Source organism: Musa acuminata, chromosome BXJ3-11 (assembly GCF_036884655.1).
Source record: "Musa acuminata AAA Group cultivar baxijiao chromosome BXJ3-11, Cavendish_Baxijiao_AAA, whole genome shotgun sequence".
In the NCBI taxonomy this organism is placed as follows: Eukaryota; Viridiplantae; Streptophyta; class Magnoliopsida; order Zingiberales; family Musaceae; genus Musa; species Musa acuminata.
Window position 1 is genome coordinate 26,088,958 of NC_088359.1, and position 23,591 is coordinate 26,112,548.

General features: G+C 39.0%; 2 protein-coding genes across 6 annotated transcripts; one reads left to right on the forward strand and one right to left on the reverse strand.

Moving 5' to 3' along the window:
* Positions 1 to 13,279: 13,279 nt before the first annotated feature.
* Positions 13,280 to 16,155, reverse strand: LOC135653270 (cyclic dof factor 3-like). Its single transcript, XM_065175062.1, has 2 exons — positions 15,874 to 16,155; positions 13,280 to 14,902 (listed from the first exon to the last, which is right to left on the reverse strand). The coding sequence occupies exons 1-2, from the start codon at positions 16,105 to 16,107 to the stop codon at positions 13,529 to 13,531; spliced, it is 1,608 nt and encodes a 535-aa protein (XP_065031134.1). The 5' UTR covers positions 16,108 to 16,155; the 3' UTR covers positions 13,280 to 13,528.
* A 1,964-nt stretch (positions 16,156 to 18,119) lies between these two features.
* Positions 18,120 to 23,430, forward strand: LOC135583676 (type I inositol polyphosphate 5-phosphatase 10-like). 5 transcript variants are annotated; one of them, XM_065174242.1, is made up of 11 exons: positions 18,120 to 18,247; positions 20,070 to 20,124; positions 20,281 to 20,350; positions 20,577 to 20,639; positions 20,760 to 20,847; positions 20,937 to 21,041; positions 21,148 to 21,751; positions 21,859 to 22,052; positions 22,147 to 22,255; positions 22,393 to 22,541; positions 22,905 to 23,430. In XM_065174242.1, exons 2-11 carry the CDS (start codon positions 20,095 to 20,097, stop codon positions 23,113 to 23,115), a joined length of 1,623 nt encoding a protein of 540 aa, XP_065030314.1. In that variant the 5' UTR covers positions 18,120 to 18,247; positions 20,070 to 20,094; the 3' UTR covers positions 23,116 to 23,430. The 5 variants fall into 5 exon arrangements, with proteins under 5 accessions (XP_065030314.1, XP_065030313.1, XP_065030316.1 ...); XM_065174241.1 differs by lacking the exon at positions 18,120 to 18,247 and adding an exon at positions 19,658 to 19,805; XM_065174244.1 differs by lacking the exon at positions 18,120 to 18,247 and adding an exon at positions 19,658 to 19,805 and having other exon boundaries at positions 20,766 to 20,847.
* The last annotated feature ends 161 nt before the right edge of the window (positions 23,431 to 23,591 follow it).

The window sequence follows — 23,591 nt, forward strand, 5'->3', positions numbered from 1 at the left end:
CCTTTAAACACATATCCTAAATAATCCCGGTCATAGGTTACTCGAGAGGGACATCGTGATAACCGGAGAGACTGGTGTGCTGTATACCCGTCCATATGATGGATGCAGCTAGTCTCATAGCTGCTCGTGTAGGGACACTAGGGATACAGTACAGGTGCTCATTGGAGAATGAGTTCACTGATTGATCCGCTTACGGAATGCTGGATGGTTGATGATGCCTTATTGTCAGACAGTGATTCCGTAGTCCTAGTGGTGTATCTGGTCCTTAGACTTGAGACACCAAGGATGTCCTGTATGAGTGCTCCACTCTTTGATACCAGACTTATAGGTTTGGCTGTCCCCAGATCTAGTACAGCTGGTCATTGGGAGTGGTAGTCGACCTTACGAGGGCTATTGAGTGTCAATAGAGGATCATCCACTCTCGGCGTCATGAGAGGAATATCCTATGTGTTCTTGCTCAGACAAATCCCTGGCCAGGGTCATTCGGGTTGAGAGAGAAAGAGTTCTCCGGGAGAATCCGATTAGAGCGAGACTCGAGTAGAAACCGTATGGGTCTGACAGCACCATGCTCGATATACGGTCTCTGGGATATTAGATGGATGAGAGACTCTAGGTACATGGTAACTGAGGACAGACAGGTCCAATGGATTGGATTCCCCTGTATCGTCTAGGGACTACGGCGTAGTGGCCTAGTACGTCCATAGTCGATGAGTCGAGTGAATTATTACAGAGATAATAATTCACTGAGTTAGAAGGAGTTCTGACAGGTATGACTCACAGCCAGCTCGATATTGGGCCTAGAGGGTCACACACATATGGTAGGCATTGCGATGAGTAGAGGTTCGGATATGAGATATCTGATGGAGCCCTTGTCTTATTGGATGCAGATCCAATACCCACTAGGGAAGGACCCATTAGGGTTTGACACGGGATCTCTATAAATAGGAGGGATTCACAGCCTCATAGGCTAGAGTCTTTGCTTGCCTTTCCTATTCTCCTCTCCCTCTCCACCTCAGAGTAGGCCTGGAGTTTTGAGGAGCGTCGTCGCAACCCTGCTGTGTGGATCACCGCTAGAGAGGAGGACGCTTGACCTCCTTCACCCTCTCCTAAGGATCTGCAAGGAAACAGGGATATACGATCTCCCTAGGTAACACAATCTCTATACATAGTTTTGTGTTTTGCGGATTTTTACGCACCAATCTTCGCACGACGACAAACATCTTTTTGGGAATCGGGGATTTTTGTTTTCTTGTTCTTCCGCTGCGCATATGATGTCGCCCCCCAATGATTTCCCAACATCCTCTTTTACGGCCTTTTACCTAATTAGTATGTTGACCTCTACAACTCCGATCTCATTGGCGCAATTGACACGGGAGTGTCTAATTTGCTACAATTTGTTCATATGGACCATGCTGATAATATGATATTTTTTTTCAGTCAATAATATTGCCACATAATCTTCAACTCAGCCTACTCAGATAAGACAGCTCATTAGCATATTCCTTGTACAAAAGAATACATTAATGGAGTTGGTTGGCAGCTGTAAAGCTGTATCATGGTGCTTTTCTTCATGGCTAAGGAATACATTAATGGAGTTGGTCGGCAGCTATAAAGCACTTAATTTCGAAATTCCCTATGCATGAAGGGTTGTTTCATGTACTAGTATTTATTTTGGGGTTTAGGGCTTAGAAAGGACTTTAGAAACTGATGATATCTAGGCAGAAGCTCTATTAGAGAACCCCCTTAAACTCTATATCTCTTGGATGCATCCTTGAGTTGTGAGTCTTTTATTTTCTAGTTTTGTATCCTCGTTTAATTTTCGTTGGGTGGTGAACTTTCTGTATCCCATTATGATTTTAAACTTGGTGGTGAGCTACTTTTCGTTTTTATCAAAGTTGTTTCGTTAGTGCTTTCGGTATCAGTTTGTTCCTTGTCTACTGTGACGTTTTCTATCTGAAAAAAATTATTCCATCGGTGTTGTTTGGAAATCTATTCTACGTTTTACCCTCACCGGTATCAGTTTGGTATCAGAGCTAAAGGCTAGAGATCATTGCAAGGCAGAATAGAAAAGATATAGTTGGTAAAGGTATTGACCATGAAGATGACGCTGAGTCGTTGAGGCTGCAGCTACGAAAATTGCTACGTAGCCTACAAGAAAAAAATGAAATAATCAATGAACTTCAAAGTAGACACAACCAGCATGAAAATGATGCTCGAGTGTTTACTTCTGATGATGATACACCTCCTCTTCTAAGGGAGTCGAGAAGATATCGGAGAAGAAATTGAGTCAAAGACGAGTGGTAGAATAAATATAACCCTAGATTAGATATTCCAGAATTTGAAAGTAAAATAAATGTTGATGACTTTATCGATTGACTTAATATAGTAGAAAGAATTTTCAATTTTCATGAACCACCAGAACAAAAGAAGGTCAAACTTGTGGCACTCAAACTCAAGCGAAATGTATCTTTTTGGTGGGAAAATATGAAGAAACAAAGAGAATGTGAGGGGAAGAGTAAGATCATTACATGGGAGAAAATGAAAAGGGAGCTAAAGAGAAAATATTTACCTCATAATTATAGGCAAGAGATCTTTCTCAAAATATATGATTTCAAGCAAAAAGATCTTAGTGTGGAGGAGTACACTGCAGAATTCGATAATTTGATGTTAAAAGGAGAGCTTGTGGAACCGGAAGAGCAAACAATTGCAAGATACTTAGGAGGTCTGAAGTATAAGATTACTAAAGTTGTTCAGCTATAGCCATATTGGTCTTTAAATGATGTGAGCAACCTGACATTAAAAGTTGAAAAGCAACAGAAGTTTAAAAAGAGTTTTCGGTACGACTTAAAAGAAGGCTATACAAAAGGAGAAAGTTTCAAGCCTACTATCCAAAGCAAGATGATATCGAAGGTGCAAGAAAAGGGTGAAGAATCTATTGGCAGCAAAAAAACACCTAATTCTTCTACCCCAAGTGGCCGAAAATGCTTCAAATGTCATGATTTTGGGCATATCGCTTCAGATTGTCCAAATAGGAGGATTGTAACTTTGGTTGAAGATCATAGTGATGGAGGAGAAGATTAGGCTAAGGTCGAACCAAAATATGATGATGATGAGGAAGAGATTACTTATGTTGATCATGGTTTGTCTATTATATTGCAACGTAGTTTACAAGTGTCATATGTGGCCGATAATAAAAGTTGGGTGAGAAAAAATGTGTTTCACACTAAATGCACTTCTCTTGGCAAAGTGTGCTTGGTGATCATCGACAGTGGCAACTTTGAGAATGTGGTATCTTTGGAGATGGTGCAGAAGCTAAATTTGGATACCATCCTTCATCCACATCCATACCAGTTATGTTGGCTGCAAAAAGGAAATGACATCAATGTAACTAAAAGATGTTTAGTTTCATTTTCTATTGGCAAATATTATAAAGATGAAGTATGGTGTGATGTTGCTCCTATGGATGCTTGTCATTTGTTGTTAGGACGACCTTGGTACTATGATAGAAGAGTGTTGTATGACGGCTACAAACATACTTATTCTTTTAAGGTGAATGAAAAGAAGATTATCTTAGCTCCATTACAACCATCCAAAATCAGTGCACTAAAGAAGAAAGTTAGCGCTTTTATGTCATATGGTGAATGCAAAGGTGAATTAGACAAGGGTGGTCATGTTATGGCTCTACAAGTAGTAGAAGAAAATGAACAATACAAGGAGACACCAGAAATCATGAAACAAATCCTGGAAGAGTTTGAAGATGTTATACCAGAAGAGATTCCACATAGCCTTCCACCCTTGAGAGACATCTAGCATCACATTGATCTTATTCCGGGGGCTGTTCTACCTAATAAGGCAGCATATAGAATGAGTCCTAAGGAGCATGAAGAACTTCAAAGGCAAGTTGATGAATTGGTGAAAAAAGGGTTAATTCGGGAGAGCATGAGTCCTTGTGCGGTTCCAGCCTTGTTAGTGCCTAAGAAGGATGGTTCTTGGAGAATGTGTGTGGACAGTCGCACCATCAACAAAATCACAGTAGACTATCACTTTCCTATTCCAAGGTTAGATGATTTACTTGATCAATTGTGTGGTGCTTATGTTTTCTCTAAAATTGATTTAAGGAGTGGTTATCACCAAATAAGAATGAGGCCCGGAGATAAGTGGAAAACAGCATTTAAAACTAGAGAAGGCTTATATGAATGGTTGGTTATGTCATTTGGGCTATCTAATGCTCCTAACACCTTCATGAGATTTATGAATCACATACTTAAGTCATGCATTGGAATATTTGTTGTAGTTTATTTTGACGATATATTGGTGTACAACAAGAGCGAAGAGGAGCATATGAATCATCTGAAAGAGATCTTTCTTATTTTGAGACATCAAAAGCTTTATGCTAATCTAAAGAAGTGTGATTTCTTTACTTCTAGTGTGGTGTTTCTAGGGTATGTTGTTTCAAAAGATGGAATCATGATGGATCAAAGTAAGGTAGCGGCTATTCTCAGTTGGCCAATACCTGCTTCATTGCATGATGTGAGGAGTTTCCATGGCTTAACTTCGTTTACAGAAGATTTATCAAGGGTTTCAACTCTATTGTCGCTCCAATCACCGAATGTCTGAAATATGATAAATTCAAATGGACTAATGAAGCTAATGATGCTTTTGAGCTTTTGAAAAGAAAGGTGACCGAAGCTCCTATCTTAGTTCTACCAAATTTTGATAATGTGTTTGAAGTTGAATGTGATGCATCTAATGTGGGAATTGGTGCTGTTTTGAGTCAAGATGGAAAGTTCATTGCATTTTTTAGTGAAAAGCTGAATGATACGAGAAAGAAATGCTCTACTTATGATAAGGAGTTTTATGCGATTTATCGAGCTTTGTCTCATTGGAGTCAATATCTTCTTGCTAAGCCATTTGTTCTATATTCTGATCATGAAGCATTAAAGTTCATTAATCACCAGCACAAGCTAAACAAGAGGCATGTAGCTTGGGTGGAGTTTTTACAATCTTACAACGAAGCATTAAAGTTCATTAATCACCAGCACAAGCTAAACAAGAGGCATGTAACTTGGGTGGAGTTTTTACAATCTTACAACTTTACAATCAAGCACAAATCTGGTGTTCAAAATGTAGTTGCTGATGCATTGAGCAAAAAGCATTCTTTATTATCAGCAATAGAAGTCAAAGTAGTTGGATTTGAAACATTCAAAGATCTATATGAGAATGATGTAGATTTCGGCTCGATATGGCAAAATTGTAAATCAGGTTCCTTTCAACATTTTTTTATCTTTGATGGTTTTCTTTTTCGAGCTAATGCTTTGTGTATTCCATCTTGTTCTTTGAGGTAAGTAATTCTAACTGAAGCTCATTGTGGTGTTTTGGGAGGACATTTCGGTAGGGACAAGACACTAGCCCTTGTTCAATCAAATTTCTACTGGCCTAAAATGTTCAGAGATGTGGATAGACATGTGAAGCAATGCCGATTGTGTCATTTGGCAAAAACAAGAAGTTAAAATTTTGGTTTATACACTCCATTACCAATGCCAAATGCTCCATGGGAGGATGTGAGTCATGATTTCATTTTGGGACTGCCAAAGACTCAAAGGAACAAGGATTCTATCATGGTTGTTGTTGATAGATTTTTAAAAATGTCTCACTTTGTTCCATGCAATAAATCGAATGATGCATCTCATATTGTTGATTTATATTTTAAGGAGATTGTTAAATTGCATGGTATTCCAAGAACTATGGTGTCTGATCGAGATTCAAAATTTGTTAGTCATTTTTGGAGAACTCTTTGGAGGAAGCTGGGTACTTCTTTGAATTTCAGCAGCTCGCATCATCCACAAACCGATGGGCAAACTAAGGTAACAAACAGAAGCTTGGGAAATTTACTTAGAAGCTATGTTGGCAAGAATATTAAGCAGTGGGATGTCATTCTTCCACAAATTGAGTTTGCCTACAATCGTTCTATGCATCATAGTATTGGTAAGAGTCCTTTTGAGGTAGTCTATGGTGTTAATCCTGCTGGTTCTTTAGACTTAATCCCTCATTCTACAACAAAGCAATTTAGTGGAGATGTTGATGAAAGAGCTAAGCAGATAAAGAAGCCGCATGAGGGTGTGAAAGCAACCATTGAGAAACAAAATGAGAGGTACATGCAAGCTGCTAACAAACACAGAAAACATGTGGAGTTTAATGCAGGTGATTTAGTCTGGATTCATCTAAGGAAGGAGAGGTTTCCGCCGGGCAAATTTGGAAAATTGAAACCAAAGGCTGATGGTTCATTCAAGGTGCTTAAGAGAATTGACAAAAATGCTTATGAGATTGAGCTACCTAAATATTACGGAGTATCCCCAACATTTAATGTGGCTGATTTAAGTCCTTTTATAATCATGATGACGAAACAAACAAGGACTTGAGGACAAGTCTTTTTCAACCAGGGGAGATTGACACAGGAGTGTCTAATTTGCTACAATCTGTTCATATGGACCATGCTGATAATATGATATTTTTTTCAGCCAATAATATTATCACATAATCTTCAACTCAGCCTACTCAGATAAGATAACTCATCAGCATATTCCTTGCATAAAAGAATACATTAATGGAGTTGGTTGGCAGTTGTAAAGCTGTATCATGGTGCTTTTCTTCATGGCTAAGGAATACATTAATGGAGTTGGTTGGCAGCTATAAAGCACTTAATTTCGAAATTCCCTATGCATTAAGGGTTGTTTCATGCACTAGTATTTATTTTGGGGTTTAGGGCTTAGAAAGGACTTTAGAAACTGATGATATCTGGGCAGAAGCTCTCTTAGAGAACCCCCTTAAACTCTGTATCTCTTATATGCGTCCTTGAGTTGTGAGTCTTTTATTTTCTAGTTCTGTATCCTCGTTTAATTTCCGTTGGGTGGTGAACTTTCTATATCCCATTGTGATTTTAAACTTGGTGATGAGCTACTTTTCATTTTTATCAAAGTTGCTTCGTTAGTGCTTCCAGTATCAGTTCGTTCCTTGTCTACTGTGACGTTTTCTATCTGAAAAAAATTATTCCATCGGTGTTATTTAGAAATCTATTCTGCATTTTACCCACACCGGTATCAGCAATGTTCGCTCTTCTAGGCCCAATGCCCGAACTCATGGCACAAAGCCTTCTACTGACATGTCGACCAATCCTCCAGCTCGAGGTCCAATCTTCTAACATGTTCCACTCCAACCCAACATTGATTATTCCTACTTTAATTGTCTCTTCATGATCGAAGCTAATCATACATCACTCAAAACACATATTAGATCATAAACTCTATTAATTGATTTTATCATCAAAATCCGAGATTCAACACAACCATCTAACATTCCATGAGTGGATCAATCAATGAACTCATTCTCCAATGAGCACCTGCACTATATCCCTAGTGTCCCCACACAAGCAGCTATGAGACTAGCTGCATCCATCATATGGATGGGTATATAACATACCAGTCTGTCCGGTTATTTCAATGTCCCTCTCGAGTAACTTATGACCAGGATTATTTATGATCTATGTTTAAAGGCGAATCGGTCTCATTATCGTGATCTCAACATGATCTGATTCTCATTGCACAGATCCATGCATATCACAATATATTCGTGCAATAGATAATATAAAGTAATAAAATATCAAATAATAATAATAAGCAAAAAGACTACATGTCAAATCACACATGTCATCACTCACATGATTAGCTTGTATAGCACCTATGACTAGAAATTGGATCTCATCCATAGGATCCAATAATTTGGGGCCTTATTAGATATCCAATAAGATATAAGCTCTAGCGGATATCTTATATATGAATCTCTGCTCGTTGTAATACCTACCATATGTGTGTGACCCTCTAGGCCCAAGATCGAGCTAGCTATGAGTTACACGTGTCAGAACTCCTCGATTAGACCTATTACAAGGCCACTACGCCACAGTCCCTAGACGATATAGGGGAATTTATTCCATTAGACTTATCTATCCTCAATTATAGTATATCTATAGTCCATCATCAATCTAATATCTCAAAGATCATATACCGGGTATGGTGCTATCAGGCCCGTATAGTTTCTACTTAAGTCTCGCTCTAATCGGATTCTCCCGGAGAACTTTTTCTCTTTCAATCTGAATGACCCTGGTTAGGGATTTGCTTGAGCAAAAATACATGGGATATTTCTCTCATGACACTGAGAGAGGATGATCCTCTATCGATACTCAATAGCCCTCGTAAGGTTGGCTGCCACTCCCGATGACCGACTGTATTAGACCTAAAACTTTCAGACCTATAAATCTAGTATTAAAGAGTAGAGTACTCATACTGGACATCCTTAGTGTCTCAAGTCTAAAGACCAAACACACCACTAGGATGATGGAATTGTTATCTGAGACATCATCAATTATTCAACATTCTATGAGCAGATCAGTGAACACATTCTCCAATAAGCACCTTATCCTAGGTGTCCTCACACGAGCAACTATGAGACCAATCGTCTCCATCATATGGACGGGTATACAGTACACCAATCTATCTGGTTATCTCGATATCCCTCTCGAGTAACGTATGACCAAGATTATTTATGGTCTATGTTTAAAAGCAAATCAGTCTCATTATCATGAACTCATCACAGATTCGAGAGAGAACCTTTACACCTCTCTTTTACAATAAAACCTTACTCCTTTAAAAAGACTTTTAAACTCCAAGAGAAAGAGACTAACACTTTAAGAGAGTTTCAACACTTAAAATCTGAAGTTTTTTCATATATTTGTAAGCAAGTATGATACGAGTATTTATAAGCCCAAATGACTTCAAAAATGGAGCCAAAATTCAAATTCTCGAGTTTTCGAGGTAGTGGCGGTACTATCGCCTGCCACCTTGAGCATTGTCGGTACCATCGCTAGTATGAGCGATATCATTACCTAACACAGTTTTGGGAGACTCTATTCTGATGGTACCACTGTTAGTTTAGACGGTACCATCGTTGACTCTAGTGGTACCACCAACGAGTTTTTTTAGAAAAGTACATTTTATACTTTATATCTCACATATGGTTCCATCACTTAGCCCAACTTCAAGTCATTGAATTGGCTTTCCAATAGATCCAATTTAATCTCAATTCAGGCTCAATGAGCACCTAATCAAGATGGCATAATTACACCCATAACTAACTCAATTAAAACCAAACTACTTCGATCAAGACATAAATGATTACAAATATGAATTATATGTTGTTCAACATGTTATTGGTTCAGTCGGTGCTTTATCCGAACCTTCGATGTATATCCTCTCCTTCGGTATATTGCTCGATCTATCGACATGTTGACCTTTCACAACATTCGATCTTGAGCAATGTATGATTCTTCTGGCTTGATATCTGATATCTAACTCCGGCCTAATGTCTGATTCTCTTGCTTCAATTGATTTATCTTTTCATGATCGAAATTAATGTTGTATCACTCAAATACTTATTAGATCATAACTTCATCAATTAATTTTATCATCAAAATCTAAGATTCAATAAGTAAATCCTCAATGTTGTTCAACTAAAATCTTTACTACTGGAATTGCAGAATTGAGGAGGAATTGAAAGTGATCAACGATGCAGAAGATTTCACTCGTTTCTCTTGGTACCGAAAGCAATGAAGTTTACACTAGTATCATCATCGGACAAAGTCCAATCTCCAGTCAATGGGTCATAGACAAAACCTACCATTTCTTGTACCTGATCCACAAATTTAATAACCTTATATAGTAACAACAGAGTAAAATGCTTTGATTTGAAAATACAGAGATCGCTTCTCTTTCGAAGATCAAGACTTGTTCCTCTAGAGTAAGAAATTGGGACCACCGATGAGTGCCTTTTGGGAGCTGAAAAAAGAAGAAAGAATGAAAAAGTACTTGAATTAGTCCTAGCAAAAGAGACTTCACTGGAAACGAAGTTATATCATCAACTATGGGTTATACTTATACTCGCTTGAAGATAATGTTAAGTATCACAAACTAGAAACATGCAGCATTCAACCTGGATAAAGCTTGCGGTGTAAATGACTTGCCAAGACCAACTACGACGTATGATGTCTCCAGATTTTAATGACTTCTGCAAGACCACATGCATTCGATAGCATTTAAAATGCTAGGATGAGAGTGACAATGAAATCCCAGATGAATCCAAGAACGTTGTGCTTCCTTTGACACGAGCTGAGGTTTCCGACACCCTGTTTCTTATCTATGATTTCAGCAATCCAAGATTTTTTGACATTGAAAGAGCCTACATGTACCAGCATTAGACAAGTGCCTACATGTACTAGCAAAGGACTAATGATGTCACAAAGTTTTGGTCTGTAACTTCTTGCAAGGCACACTCAGAATTCCTGTTCCACCACCTACAGTTCAGCTGTGAACTGGAACTTGGACCAGACAATTTCATCGATACGAGTTCATACCACCTGGTTTTCAAATTGGTATACAAGCGTCACCAGGTGATATGCAACCTATCTTCCTCCTGTGCTTATTTTTCTTGCTTAAGCCTTATTTCTTGCTTAGGTTATATGCTACTTCACCGTAAAGACTTGTTTTGTATTTTGAAGCATGCATATCAGATTTGCATGAATTCAGCCTAGATCCACATATTTAGGCTAAATTGATATGAATCTTAGATCTAACACAGTGATTTAAAAAGCATTAAACACCAAAAGTGCTAAGGTCAAAAACTATCCGAGATGCTAGGTGCTCGTCCAAGCAAAACGAAGTACTAAAATATAAAAATATATAATATAATTAATAAATATAATTATTTAAATAAAATATATAATTAAATTTAAAAAATCTAAAGAATAAAATCATAATAAAATTTTAAAATTCAAAACAATAAAATTTTATATCAAAGACATTCATCATAATCAGTATGGTACTGTACAGATATTGTATCAGTCTCACTGAGGATTGTTGATTGTATCGGAACCGGAGCGAGGTCTAAAATCTTAATCAAAAGTAACAATAAATCAACAAGTTTAAGATGAAAATAGTACAAATGACACCTAGTTCATCTATAGTCCAAGAATCTTTAATATATTTCCATTCAGAAGTCTTATTAGTAACAAAACATCATACCCAGTCAAGGAGGTCCTCTGCAGCAATAATTGCAGTAGCATATGATCTCATAGAACGGTTGATGGGAGAGATAACAGTAGCACCAAGAGGAACTGCAATGCTGCAAGAGATTTGCAAAAATCTGAAGGATCTGCAACATGCTCTATTACATGAAAACAAAGTCAAACGTTCTTGACCTGTAAGTCTGAGTACCTGTGCAAATACAGTCAGCTTTCTCTTATCTTTTTTCTTTTTTTTTCTTATACATCAGATGGACAATCCATCAGGAAGACCATCAATCATATGGTATTAAATAAATATTAGAATTTGGACAAAAACATTAAAGGAAGCCATCAATACTGATAGCTAACAAGATAACAAGGGCAACTGACTCTCAGATGATGCATATAAAAATTAATTCAGTTCTCTCCAAAAAGATAATACTCATGAAGAGAAAGACCATTTATACTAAATAGTAATGCATCATCAGGTTCCTTTTTCCTTAACTCAATACAGTTCTCCCTCAGAAAGCAACTTTTGAACAAAATCAGTTGCACTTAAATACTTAATGACCCTTGGTTTTATGGTCCCTGCTTAATGTCTAGTTAATCCAATCCATTCATTTCCATTGCAATCGACTTGATAATTATTACGTTAATATTTGCATGAAAAAAATATTAATCTAATTTTTATACAAACCTATATTAACATATGTGCACCAATTATCAGATAGATCAAACTAACAAAAAAAGAGAAGATTATGGCACAGATATAGCGCAAACTGTAGGTAAATTAAATAAAAGCCAGTCTCTAGCTCAAGAACAAACTAAAAACCAAATAGTTTTTTATAATAGTTTAGGAACATCACCCAAATAAGAATAAAAAATGAAATATTTTGAATATCACTACAAAAACACAGTAAAAGCCACTTAAAAATACTGTAAATTACTCAAATGGATTCCTAACCACAATCAAACCAACTACAAACTAAAAATATAATATTGTAATAGTTTACAAGCAATGACAATTAGGGAGGTACAATATGATGTTTTTCAGTAGATTTATAGTGTTTTTAACATCTCAATAAGATAATTATAATGCTTTTGAAAGACATGATAAATGAGCTAAATGAAAATACTGTAACAGTCCAAAAATAGTAAAAAAACTAACGAAAAAAATACCATTGAGATTGATGAGAGGTATTATTCGAATTAAGGGACACCATCTAGGAAAAACGAAAACAAGAAATGTCTATTAAGAAAAAATAAAAAAGAAGAACTTTTGAGAAATATCGTATTTAAAATTTTGCCTCAACTTTCTCTTATAGAGATAAACTACGAATAAAGATTCAAATATGTCAATGATGGAGTGACAGGGACTCCAAAATAATAGGAAGCTATTCTAGAGTCATAAATGGAAGCAATTAGGTTGCAGCTAATTTTGCCTTTTTTAGTAAAAAGATGCTATTTTTTAAGCTTCATATTTGATGGTTCATCAATACAAATTCATATGAGAGCAATTCAAATATGAACACGATCATCTAGAAAAGAAGCAGATAACACATATAGTGGACTTAAGATATCATGACAGATATTTGTAATTCACATTTTTTCCAAGTTGAATTAAAATAGAATACTTCATTTCTCTTGAACATGATCCAAAGCAAGATATTATCTGAAACATGTAATAAAAAGGTCAATACAAAATGCTCAACCTTCCAACATCCGGCGTGCAATTGCAAACCTTTACATTATGATGGATAGAACTCATAAATCTTTTGAAAGAGAATGGGTGCATTTTGGCAATTATTAGAAGATGAATAAAACTCAAAAGTATATGTACCCATGAAAGAAAGGTGACATTACCTGTCTAGTATTGCTCTTCCTTGGCTCCTCCAAGCATCATATTAACATAACTAGGAGATGGATGTGAAGAATCCCAAGAGAAAACCATTTTCAGTTAGAAGATTGAACATTACAGATAAGAAAGCTTAAGAAAAGAGATGATACCAGAGAAAACATACAAGAAAACAATTTACCAGTGTAGCTTGAACTTGTGCCATCTTCCAGATTAACAAATATCCTGCAAAATTTAATTAGTGACCTCACTGCAAAGCTTAGCATTATAAGCATGTATTTACCAGTGCCGTTCCTCTTCTTTCATGGCAAAATGACTTGGAACGAAACAAAGCTCTGTTATCCATTCACCTGAGTGTAACAAGGTAACTCAGAGCAAAGTAAATTTGGGGTAGAAGCTATAGACAGTGCACGCTGCCATCTAATATTTACAACATAATGTTTGACATCGACGCCTTGACAAACCTTGCCTGAAACTAAGATTGCTTTATGACAGGCAGAGATAGTATACATCTGAATACCAGATCAGAAGCCTGTGCTTTCTAGACTGCACACAACAAAACTTCCTTATGTGCTCTCCTGAAGTGTCTGAGATCGGGACATAGCTGCCGGATTTGCATGCAAGACTTTAGTGGCATCTGATGGCTGATTGTTATCAGATTTGGAATGGAACGCTTCAAAGATGCCGCCACCCCTTTTGATTTTCTTACCAGGTGAGATACCTAGTGTTGCCCATATAGAGCTCTTTGCAGCCTCATCCGGGTCATCGATCCTCAGAGTCTTTGGAACCCACAAAGTTTTCTCTGTTTTCTCCACGGACTCAGAAATAGCATCTCTAGAATGCTTGCCCAAGGTCGGAGGGTTGTTGCTGGGACACCCATTGTTACTGATAGAAGATGATGAGAGTAAGTCACAGCTTGGTTGGACACAAGTTACATTCCATGTATCTTTGGGCCAGCTAGACATGTGACCCCAGTGTGAAGCTGGAAAGAATGGGAAGGGTATGACAGGTTGACAGTGTAGAGAAGAGGCCATCACTTGAGGAGGCCACGGGACTGGATATGGACTTCCAGTCTCTGGTCTGTGAACCAACTCAGAAGAGCACTGACCCGTCATCACAAGGGCCATATTGTTCCAACCCAATGGCCATGTGCATGGCCAAGTAAGCCTAGGAAAGCATGGCAAGTTGGACATGTGAGTGACACCATTTGAGTAGCTCTGGATGTGGTTTTTCTCCATGCCTGATGCAACTTTCAGAGGATCATTTTCCATGCAATTAGAGGGGGTCACAGATGTTGTGCAGGAGCCCTCTTCGCTGTTCTCATGACAAGAATTCATCTGGTCTTCAAGATTAAGAACTGCAGCCATAGACTCACAGAGTGGTCCTTCTGAATCAAATTTTGAGACAGTCTCATTTCTCTTCAAGACCTCCATGGTCACTGAGACCGAAAGAGCTGCAGTTTCAACTTGATAAATTCCTGGCTGTGGAACATCAACCCTGTTGCCAATCATTCCTTGAGACGGAACACCGATATGACTGTGGTGGTGCACAGCAGCATTCTTGCTTTTCCTCTTTCCGGAACCCACGGGAAGGTTCCTCATTGTGCCTCCTGCAGTCCAGTACCTCTGGCATTTCTTACAGAAATGCCTAGGTTGGTTCACATTATAGTTATTGTAGTAGCAGAACTTGGTATTCAAACTGTTGCATCGAGGGCATGGCAGAATCTTATCTGGCTTCTTAAGGGTCTTCTCTTGGCCTGAGGTATTTGCCTCACTATTATCCTTTTCATGCTTCTGTCCTGATGATTCTTCATCGTTTTGGGTGGAAACTTCATCGCCATTGCCATTGTTCAAACCAGAAGAGGTGGATGGTTTTTGCAAGTCTACCATTTCTGATGCAGAGGTTTCAACTTCACTTTCTCTTACTTCTGTGCAGGTATCCTGGAATTCACAGTGAAGAAAGTTAACATGGAAAAAACAGTACCACAAATTGCAGGAAATAAAATTGATGAGAATGAACTACAGAAGGGGAAGTTTATCTGTCACTAAAAATGTAAGCCTACCAAAGAAAAAAGATTATGATTTCTTCACTAAGATTCAGGTCTAAGCCTCATCATAAACCTCACAAGAATGACTATTAATATCTCCTTTCTTTTGCTCAAAAGGATAACCATGTCACACCGAATACTTGCACTGAAATGTTCCTGAGTAATCAACAATTACCATAATTTCTTTCTAAAATTGACCAGCTTGAAAATAATGTGATGAAATAACAGTTCCATTAAAAGATTGCAATGAAAAGTTTCTTTTCTTCAAAGATAAGTACAATAAATTACTACTCTTCGATTTCAGATATGTGACAGAGTCGAGTCTTCTGCTCCTTTTTGCATCACAACACTCTTTTCATTAATTTTTTTTATTTTCTTGCATATTTTAATTTTGACTAAAATGAAATTTTCATTAGGCAAAGATTCATAACAAGAAACAAATTTCTCCTTTCATTAAAAGAATTGCATTAGCGTATCGAACAAGTAGAGAGATTCTAAGCAGCGATTGGAATCTTATTTTGCCCCTTCTTTACACCTGAGCCCTAGACATGTTAGCAGAGGCTTGTAGGAAGAAATCATCAGGAAAATAGGAAATTTCATCTACTTAACTCCTGAAATCATCTAAAAGAAATCCGAGATTGCATCAGTTCTGTTACGGCTATCATTCATCAGAAGGAGGTAAACAAAACAAAAGAGCGCCAACTTTTTTCCGCTTCGATCAAATCCAAATCAAAGCTCACAGTTCCTCCATCGACCAAAGCAAAAGAACCAAATCAGGAAAAAGCAACCCCGAAACTGATTCCAAAAGACGAATGAAAGACGGCATGACAGATGGAATAAATGAGCACGTCTCTCTTCACTCACCTTCTCGTGGCGTTCGGACGGGGAGGAGCTCTCACCGGGAGGTTCCGCCGTGCCTTGGCCGTCCTGTGGAGGGATCGTCAGTCCGAACAGCTTGATTGCCGGATCTCTCGCTTCGGACATCACATGGGCGCTACCTACGTCTCGATCCCAAATTCCTCTTCCTCCCTCTCCGTTGCCCGCTGCCGCTGCTTTCATCTTCTTATCGTCGGGAAGAGAGGGAGGGGAGACGGACATTAGGCGTGACCGGGAGACGCCAGTCGAGGTCGAAGAGGGCCAACTCGGACGACTCCGAGCCACGAGTTGGGATCATAGTGGGGGTACCAAACGTCGGTGGGTCCCACCTAACCCGTTCACGTGATCTCAGCCAATAAGAACCCCGGAGCCGCAAAGCGCGACCGATGGCTACCGTTCATCTTCCCAACTCGGCCCAGCCGCGAAGGATCGACCGCCACGTGGCGATCCGTCGCGCCGCAGGATGAAGAGACGCTTTTTCCCGCTGCGCTCGGCCTTGAAGGCCCATCTAGATCTCGAGGGGGTCGACCGCCACGTGGCGGGCCCATGGGGTCGGAGGATAAAAGAGACGCTCTTTTTGGTTTCTGCGATTCCGCCTCTGCTTGGCCTCTCCATCGGACACAACCTGCACCGCACACGTGCCCTTCTCCATCTACATCTCAAAGGGGGGTATATTCACGAGGAAAATACTCGGTGCTATAAAACTCTATTGTTTTGAATTATCATCATGCTTTTTATGATGTGCACAACTTCCAGGACTCCATCAATCAAGGTGTTCAACCACAGCCGTCCATTCATCTGATTCGAACAAAAATAAATATATAATTTTAATTGGATCGAGTCAACGATAGGAGTGATGCCAACTGGGGTAATTACTTGTCCATCTCCAGCCCTATCTCATCCTCGATCTTCTATCTCTATCTTATTCTTATTTAGATGAAAAATAAAAAAAAATTATTAGATGAAAGAATTATAATTCTTCATATTATCTCAATTAATTTATCTTTTTTAAAATAAAATTATTATAAAATTATTAATAATATTAAATTGTATAACTAATAATAATATTTATAAAATTTATAAGTCATATAAATATTTAATTATAAATATATTTAAATATAAATATAATCAAATTTATCTAAATATTTGTATAAAATGGATCCTATATAAATTAAAAAAATATAAAATATTTAAATAAATCAAATAACTCGACTCACACTCAATTCAATCAAGACTCAAATCAATTTAATTTGAATCGATTGAAAACTTGACCCATCTAACATCTAGATTTACGTATTGGTGGGATTGAGATGAGTACGAGGACCTCATCCCTGTCGGCAGAGGGTATTAATATTCGTGGATATAAATTTATGTTACCAAGGAGGAAAAATCATTGGATGACTTAGTATGATATGTTATATATATATATATATATATATATATATATATATATATATATATATATATTATGTCCCAAGATGAGTACAACCTGATATATACTCTCAAGTTATGTAATTATTACAATATTTTACTTAAAAAAATTTAAGCCTTGTTTTTTGTTATTTAATTTAAGTATAATTTTATAAAATACTAAATAAATAAAAATGTTATTTAAATTTTCCAATTAAAACCAAAGTGTTGTTAAATGCTATTATTTTTTTGTTCTATCAGCACAAAAGGAATTTAAGATGAAAGCATATTTTCAAAATTTTCAAAAATTTAATCAAAACTATCAATTAATAAATACAAAAGTAAAAGCAATCATATCAAAGAATAAGCATAAATAAATCATATTCATTGCATGTTGGTCCCTTGATCAAAATTTATAGAGGTTTAATGAATAGTGAGATATGTAGACCTGATTGAGAAAACTAAACAAAATTAAGAGAGAGTGGGTAAATGCAATGGATTAGTTCGTTAGTCTGAGAATGCGAGACAACGCCCTTACGGATTCCCGGCGAGAGAACCGGTGACGACGTGCCACGTCCTCATTTCCAAATACCAAAATTCCAGCCTCGCTTTGGATTTGGAAGCCAATAAAACAGTGGGCCACCATCGTCTTCCCGGTCTCAGGAACTACCGAATCTGTCCCTCGTCCACAACGAATTTCCTACATTACACCCGATAATTCCCGCAGAACATCGAGGGTAATATAGTCAAATGAGGTCGTCCTCCTATAACCGAGTCTCTGCGCTTCCCTCCCTCCACTCAAATTGACGCCTCCCTTCCTCGATCAGAGACACGGTGGGACGTCCGCGAGAGCCCCGCGGTCGGGCGCCAACGCTCATCCGACTGGCTGGAAGCCTTCTCGCCGTATCGAAGACGGAGATCTCGGCACCAGAAGACGAGCCCAAATAGCACGGTCAGAATCCTTTCCCCTTCTTTCTCCATGAACGTTCTTCCTCCTCTCCCCTTTCCGCTTCACGTCGACAAGTCTTCTTGCTCTCGACGCCCCGGCGGTGGGAGGCGATCCCGATGCGGTTCGCCGACCTCCGTAACCGCTTCGAGATTCATAACTGCAGTAGAATAGGATTCAAAATTTTGGAACTCGAAAGAAACAGGGGCGTCGAGCGGTTCCGGTGCGCCGCTGGAACTGCCCTTCTTAGACTGAACCCTCAAATGCGAGAGATAGGTCTTCAATCGATGTCTTATGCCCACGGATCTCGATAAAGTTGAATCCTTTTGCCTCTGCATTTACAGCTCATTGGCCATCTTCCCTTTCATCTTCCCTCTTCCAATCAAGGTTTTTCTTTTTTAAAAAATTGATAAAGATTTTGATTGAGTGACCAATAATTTTTATGATTTAAATAGGTCCAGTCAAATGTACAATGCAAACAATTAGATGGAAAATCTTCTATGAATAATGATTAAATATATGCCTGTAGTCATATAAGGAGCAATTGTGAGTATGGATGCATCAGATGAGAGCCAAAATAATGTCGTTGAGATGAATGGGCTTAGTCTAGTTGACGTCACAATAGATAGAGAAGCAATAAGGGGTTGGCTTTCACCTGTTTTGGTTCGTCGAAATATATGCACTCCGAAAGGGCTTGTTGTTTGCGAGAACACTTTGCAGGTCCGTGGCAATACAATATAATATCACGCCATGTTTCGTGCATCCTCTCCTCTTGTGATGACCGTCATATTCCCCACCACGAATATTATAACGAGTCTTTCGGATTGCCGGAGGGGTCGGAAGCCATACCGGCTTTCACGTTCAAGAAGACTTTCACAACTCACATTTCCTAAAAGATCGCAAGTGGATCCTTCAGAAAATGACGTATTTGACCCTTAGACTCGTCCCAAACCACAGCCGCGTCCTACAAAGTTGGGCTTGAGGACGTACCGAATCCATCAGGGTTGAACCGTCAAAGTATCCAATTCGTGGGGCCGACGCTCCATGCTTCTCGAGATGCCTCGTGGGGTTGAAGCTCCTGATAGCATCACCTTCTTTTTCCCCTTAGGGGTGCACCCCTTTTCACGTCGAGGTGGACTCAACCCCCCGCCTGCAGTGATGGGAATGGGGTAGGAGCATAGCGAGGAGGGCAACCGCATCGGAGTTGGGGAAGAAGAACCAAGGGCCGCGAAACGGCTGTTCCAACGCAAACGCTATTCTATTCCTCGAAGACCAGCTGCCCTTCGTTTGACCGCTTCTGCGGACGGACCCAGGAACACCACGTGAAGCTAGGCCTTTGATCGGCTCAAAGGAGGTTTCGTCTCGCAAGGAGAGAGAGAGAGAGAGATCAGAGCGAGCGTTGTTCTCGAGGCGGAAAGGACGCCGTCTTCTATTGCTTGCTCCGCTCTGTCCCTCCTCCTCCTCCTCCTCCTCCTCATGGACTGTTCCATTGGTGGTGGGTTGCTGTATTTGGAACAGAGAAGTGGGGAACAGCTCCCTGTGTTTAGCTTTGGAGACTGCTGAGGTCTGACAATGAGATCTTTCATGTGTACTGCGCCCCTCTTTTCTTTGTCAGAAACACTTTTGTTCTTTCATACGTGACAGTATATGGAAGTCGTTTCTTTAACTAGACTGCATCTTCTCCTACTTAGATTCGAGGTTTTATCCTGAACCTGTAAAGGTCTCTTCTGTTTCTTGATTCAGTGCTGGTGAATTGGCTTTGGTTTCTTTTGTTCTCGCGCTTTCCAGTTATACATCTGATTCAAGTTTCTTTGTGATTTGGGAACAGGAAGCTGGGATTTCTTTTTATCAAGATGACCTTAAGATGTGACACATGGAAAAGGGTAATTTTCTTTTTCTTTTGAGAATATAGTGAGGAATGTTATTATATCTAGTGTAAGCTATTCTTCTTTGTTGACTTTGGTTTTGTGTTGGTGACCTGAGCAAGCAAGTAATCTTTCCTCCTGTTTCTTTCTTTTTCTTGATGGTGCTGGCTGCAGTTTTCTCTTCCAAAAATCGTTCAGACCAAAGATAAGAGTGCCGCAAATGCGAGCCCATCCAACGCCTCTGGTAGCTTCTGCTTTTGATTTAACGCCATTCTTCATGTGTAATTTTTTGTTGCAGTCATCATTTTTGCTTTCAGCAAGCAAACTTGTTATATACTGATCGACCAGATTCCTACATCCAAAACATTTCGTTTAGTAAATACAGATTTATCGATAACTACTATGATTTCTTAGTTTAGCTGCCCTTTTTCTTTTTCTTTTTTGACTCTGTGTCTGTATCTGCAAACCAGAAGAGTTTCATGGAACTCCAAGTTTCTCAACCTCCTCACCTGTCCTTCGAAAAAGCTTTTCAGGTACATCCCTAGCTTGTCTTTCTTTTTTTATCTTCATTTACAGTTTCCATACTTCATGTTTCCTGTAAAATTATCTTTCCTTTCTTGTAATCTGATACCATTTCTTGAACACCATTCAAGAAACAGACAGCGTGTCAAGGTTTGGGAGCTTAATTTTCAGCGACTACTCATGTCGATCACCAAGCGCAGTAAACACCGAGGCCTTCAGGTGGCTTGTATCCTTGTTGCTTGCTTCTGTTATGCCTCATCTCGTATTCCTTCTTCTAATGTTATGCCTCCATTACGTTTACAAATTAGGATATTCGTCGCGACATGGAATGTTGGAGGAAATACCCCTCATATGGGGCTTAATCTCAATGATTTCCTTCCTGCCGATGATCACTCGGATATATATGTTTTAGGGTATGGATTGCTTCATATCTTTTTTAGGACAGAGTATTGAATTTGTATCATGGGTTGCTCGCGGTCCTGAATGAACCTTATGTTTCTGTTTCTTGTGATCTTCCAGGTTTCAGGAGATAGTCCCTCTGAATGCAGGAAATGTACTTGTTATCGAGGATAACGAGCCAGCAGCAAAATGGCTCTCCCTAATCGACGAAGCATTGAACGGTTCAACGGATTCTGAGACTGACACTGACTCACACACGCCATCTCCCTACACTACCTCTATATCTTCTCAAGCTTCCGGCATGAAGACTCCGATCTCAAGAGATTCAAAGATGCACAGCGGTACATTATTCTTCCAGAAGCCATTACTGAAATCTATAAGCAAAACTTACAGGACGGAGCAGGGCCGACGCCTGAGAGCATGCAACTGCCCCTCCAAAGTGACGAGGAAATATTACAGGGAGTCATGTTTCAGATGCCAACATGCTCATATCAGTGACGACGATTCCACAGATGAGGAGGAAGACGATGAACCAAGCAGTTCTTCGGTGGCTGGTTTACCCACCACACCTACGAGTAATCAGCAAAGGTACAGTCTCATAGCCAGCAAACAGATGGTGGGGATCTTTGTTACTGTTTGGGTGAGGAGGGAACTTGTCCAACATCTAGGTCACCTAAGACTCTCTTGTGTTGGACGGGGCATAATGGGTTATCTTGGCAATAAGGTGAGAAGAGGGCTTGTCATAGTTTTCATCAGCCTCTCTATCTGCATCCATCCTGGTGGTATCAGCTTTGATTTAAGACCTGCTTCTTCTTCTTCTTCTCACCGCAGGGATGCATAAGTGTGAGCATGTCTCTGCACCAAACAAGCTTTTGCTTCGTCTGCAGCCACTTGGCTTCAGGGGAGAAAGAAGGAGATGAGCTAAGGAGAAACTCTGATGTCTCAGAAATACTTAAACACACACAATTTAAAAAGGTTTGCAGAAGATCTGGTCGAAGAATCCCTGAGAAAATTCTCGACCATGAGTAAGCATTTCTTTAAACCTGTACTCTGCTCTATCGCACTGAGATCTGTAAACTAATGCATCGATCGATCCTTCTTTCTGATCTGTTAACTCAGTCGTATCATATGGTTGGGAGACCTGAATTACCGTATCGCTTTGAGCTATACTGAAACCAAGAAACTTCTCGAGGAGAATGACTGTGATTCTCTTTTCGAGAAGGATCAGGTAATTTGTTCTTGATCAAAATGCCAAGCAAATGAAGCATCCAACTCATTGAATACTTTTGCTAATTGGTTGCTCGATCATTATATGTTGCAAAAGTTTCAGCTTTGTGATCTTATTCATCCGGATTGTTTTGATAGCTCAAGATCGAAAGAGAAGCTGGGCGAGTGTTCAAGGGATGGAAAGAAGGGAAGATATATTTTGCACCAACATACAAATACTCCAACAACTCAGATACTTATGCTGGAGAGATTGTGACATCGAAAAAGAAACGAAGAACCCCTGCATGGTTTGTTAGCCACTGGATTCAATCAACTAAACCGCATTAAGACTAATGCTTTCTGCCAAGATGGTGTTTTTGCCTTCTACCTTCATATTTTGAATAGTACAGAAATAAAAATATACTTATGCCTTTCCTTAACGATTTTAATAGTTGATGCAAATTTTATGAGTTCAAGATCATCTTTTTTCCTTTTTGCCCTTTATCAACTAAACTGTATCGTTTGAGGTGCACATTCTGCAAGTCAGTGTAAACAGCTATTGCAGCTGTTGCTACTTGGAGGAAAAGGTTCACATACTGCTACTGTAAGAGTAGAGTAGAATTCATGTGAAAACCGTGTGTTGCAACATCTAACAAGATCAACAATTTCAGGTGTGATCGCATATTATGGCATGGTGATGGAATTGTGCAACTGTCTTACATCAGAGGGGAGTCTAAATTTTCCGATCACCGCCCGGTCTGTGCAGCTTTTATTGTGGAGGTTGGAGTGAGCGATGACAGATTGAAGAAGCAGGGTTTCTCCACCCCCAACATGAAAGTTGGTGCTGAAGAGAGATTGTCTTCGAGAGCCAGCTATTTCTGAGTAGACAAATATGTTCAATATATCAAATGGTTTCTGTTTCTTCCCACAAGAGGATCATGCTCATGAATTGGAGTGGAGATTGGCAAATCTATACCATTCAACGATCTTTAAGAGTACGTTCTCAATTCAAGACCAAGTGGGGTTTCATGAAATGGCCCCCTCGCTTAAAGATTTCAAGGTTTTGCAACCAGTTCGCGATATGTACCAGCCATCAGGCTAATTATATTAGCTTCAAAATAGAATGGCTTGTTCTTTGAAATTTTTTTGTACTTACTGATGGTAAAAAGTTGATCAAATCTATAAGAATCTTACATACTTTTCTCCATTCTTCTTCATTTTTTCCTTGCATCTATCTTGCTGCCACCATTTCTTCATGCAGATGAAGCACAAACTATAAGACAAGCTGGTAAAGAAACTCTACTGTAATTAAAGGTCAAGTTATAATGCTTGGTAGGTTTACATGCCTACCAAAAACA

Excerpts from the sequence above, each read along its gene's own strand:
- LOC135653270 (XM_065175062.1), bottom strand. The coding sequence starts at position 16,107 with ATGTCCGTCTCCCCTCCCTCTCTTCCCGACGATAAGAAGATGAAAGCA. Across the intron at positions 14,903-15,873 it reads CGTCCGAACGCCACGAGAAG|GATACCTGCACAGAAGTAAG; the intron begins GTGAGTGAAGAG and ends TGTGAATTCCAG.
- LOC135583676 (XM_065174242.1), top strand. The coding sequence starts at position 20,095 with ATGACCTTAAGATGTGACACATGGAAAAGG. Across the intron at positions 20,640-20,759 it reads CCTTCGAAAAAGCTTTTCAG|AAACAGACAGCGTGTCAAGG; the intron begins GTACATCCCTAG and ends ACACCATTCAAG. Across the intron at positions 20,848-20,936 it reads GTAAACACCGAGGCCTTCAG|GATATTCGTCGCGACATGGA; the intron begins GTGGCTTGTATC and ends TTTACAAATTAG.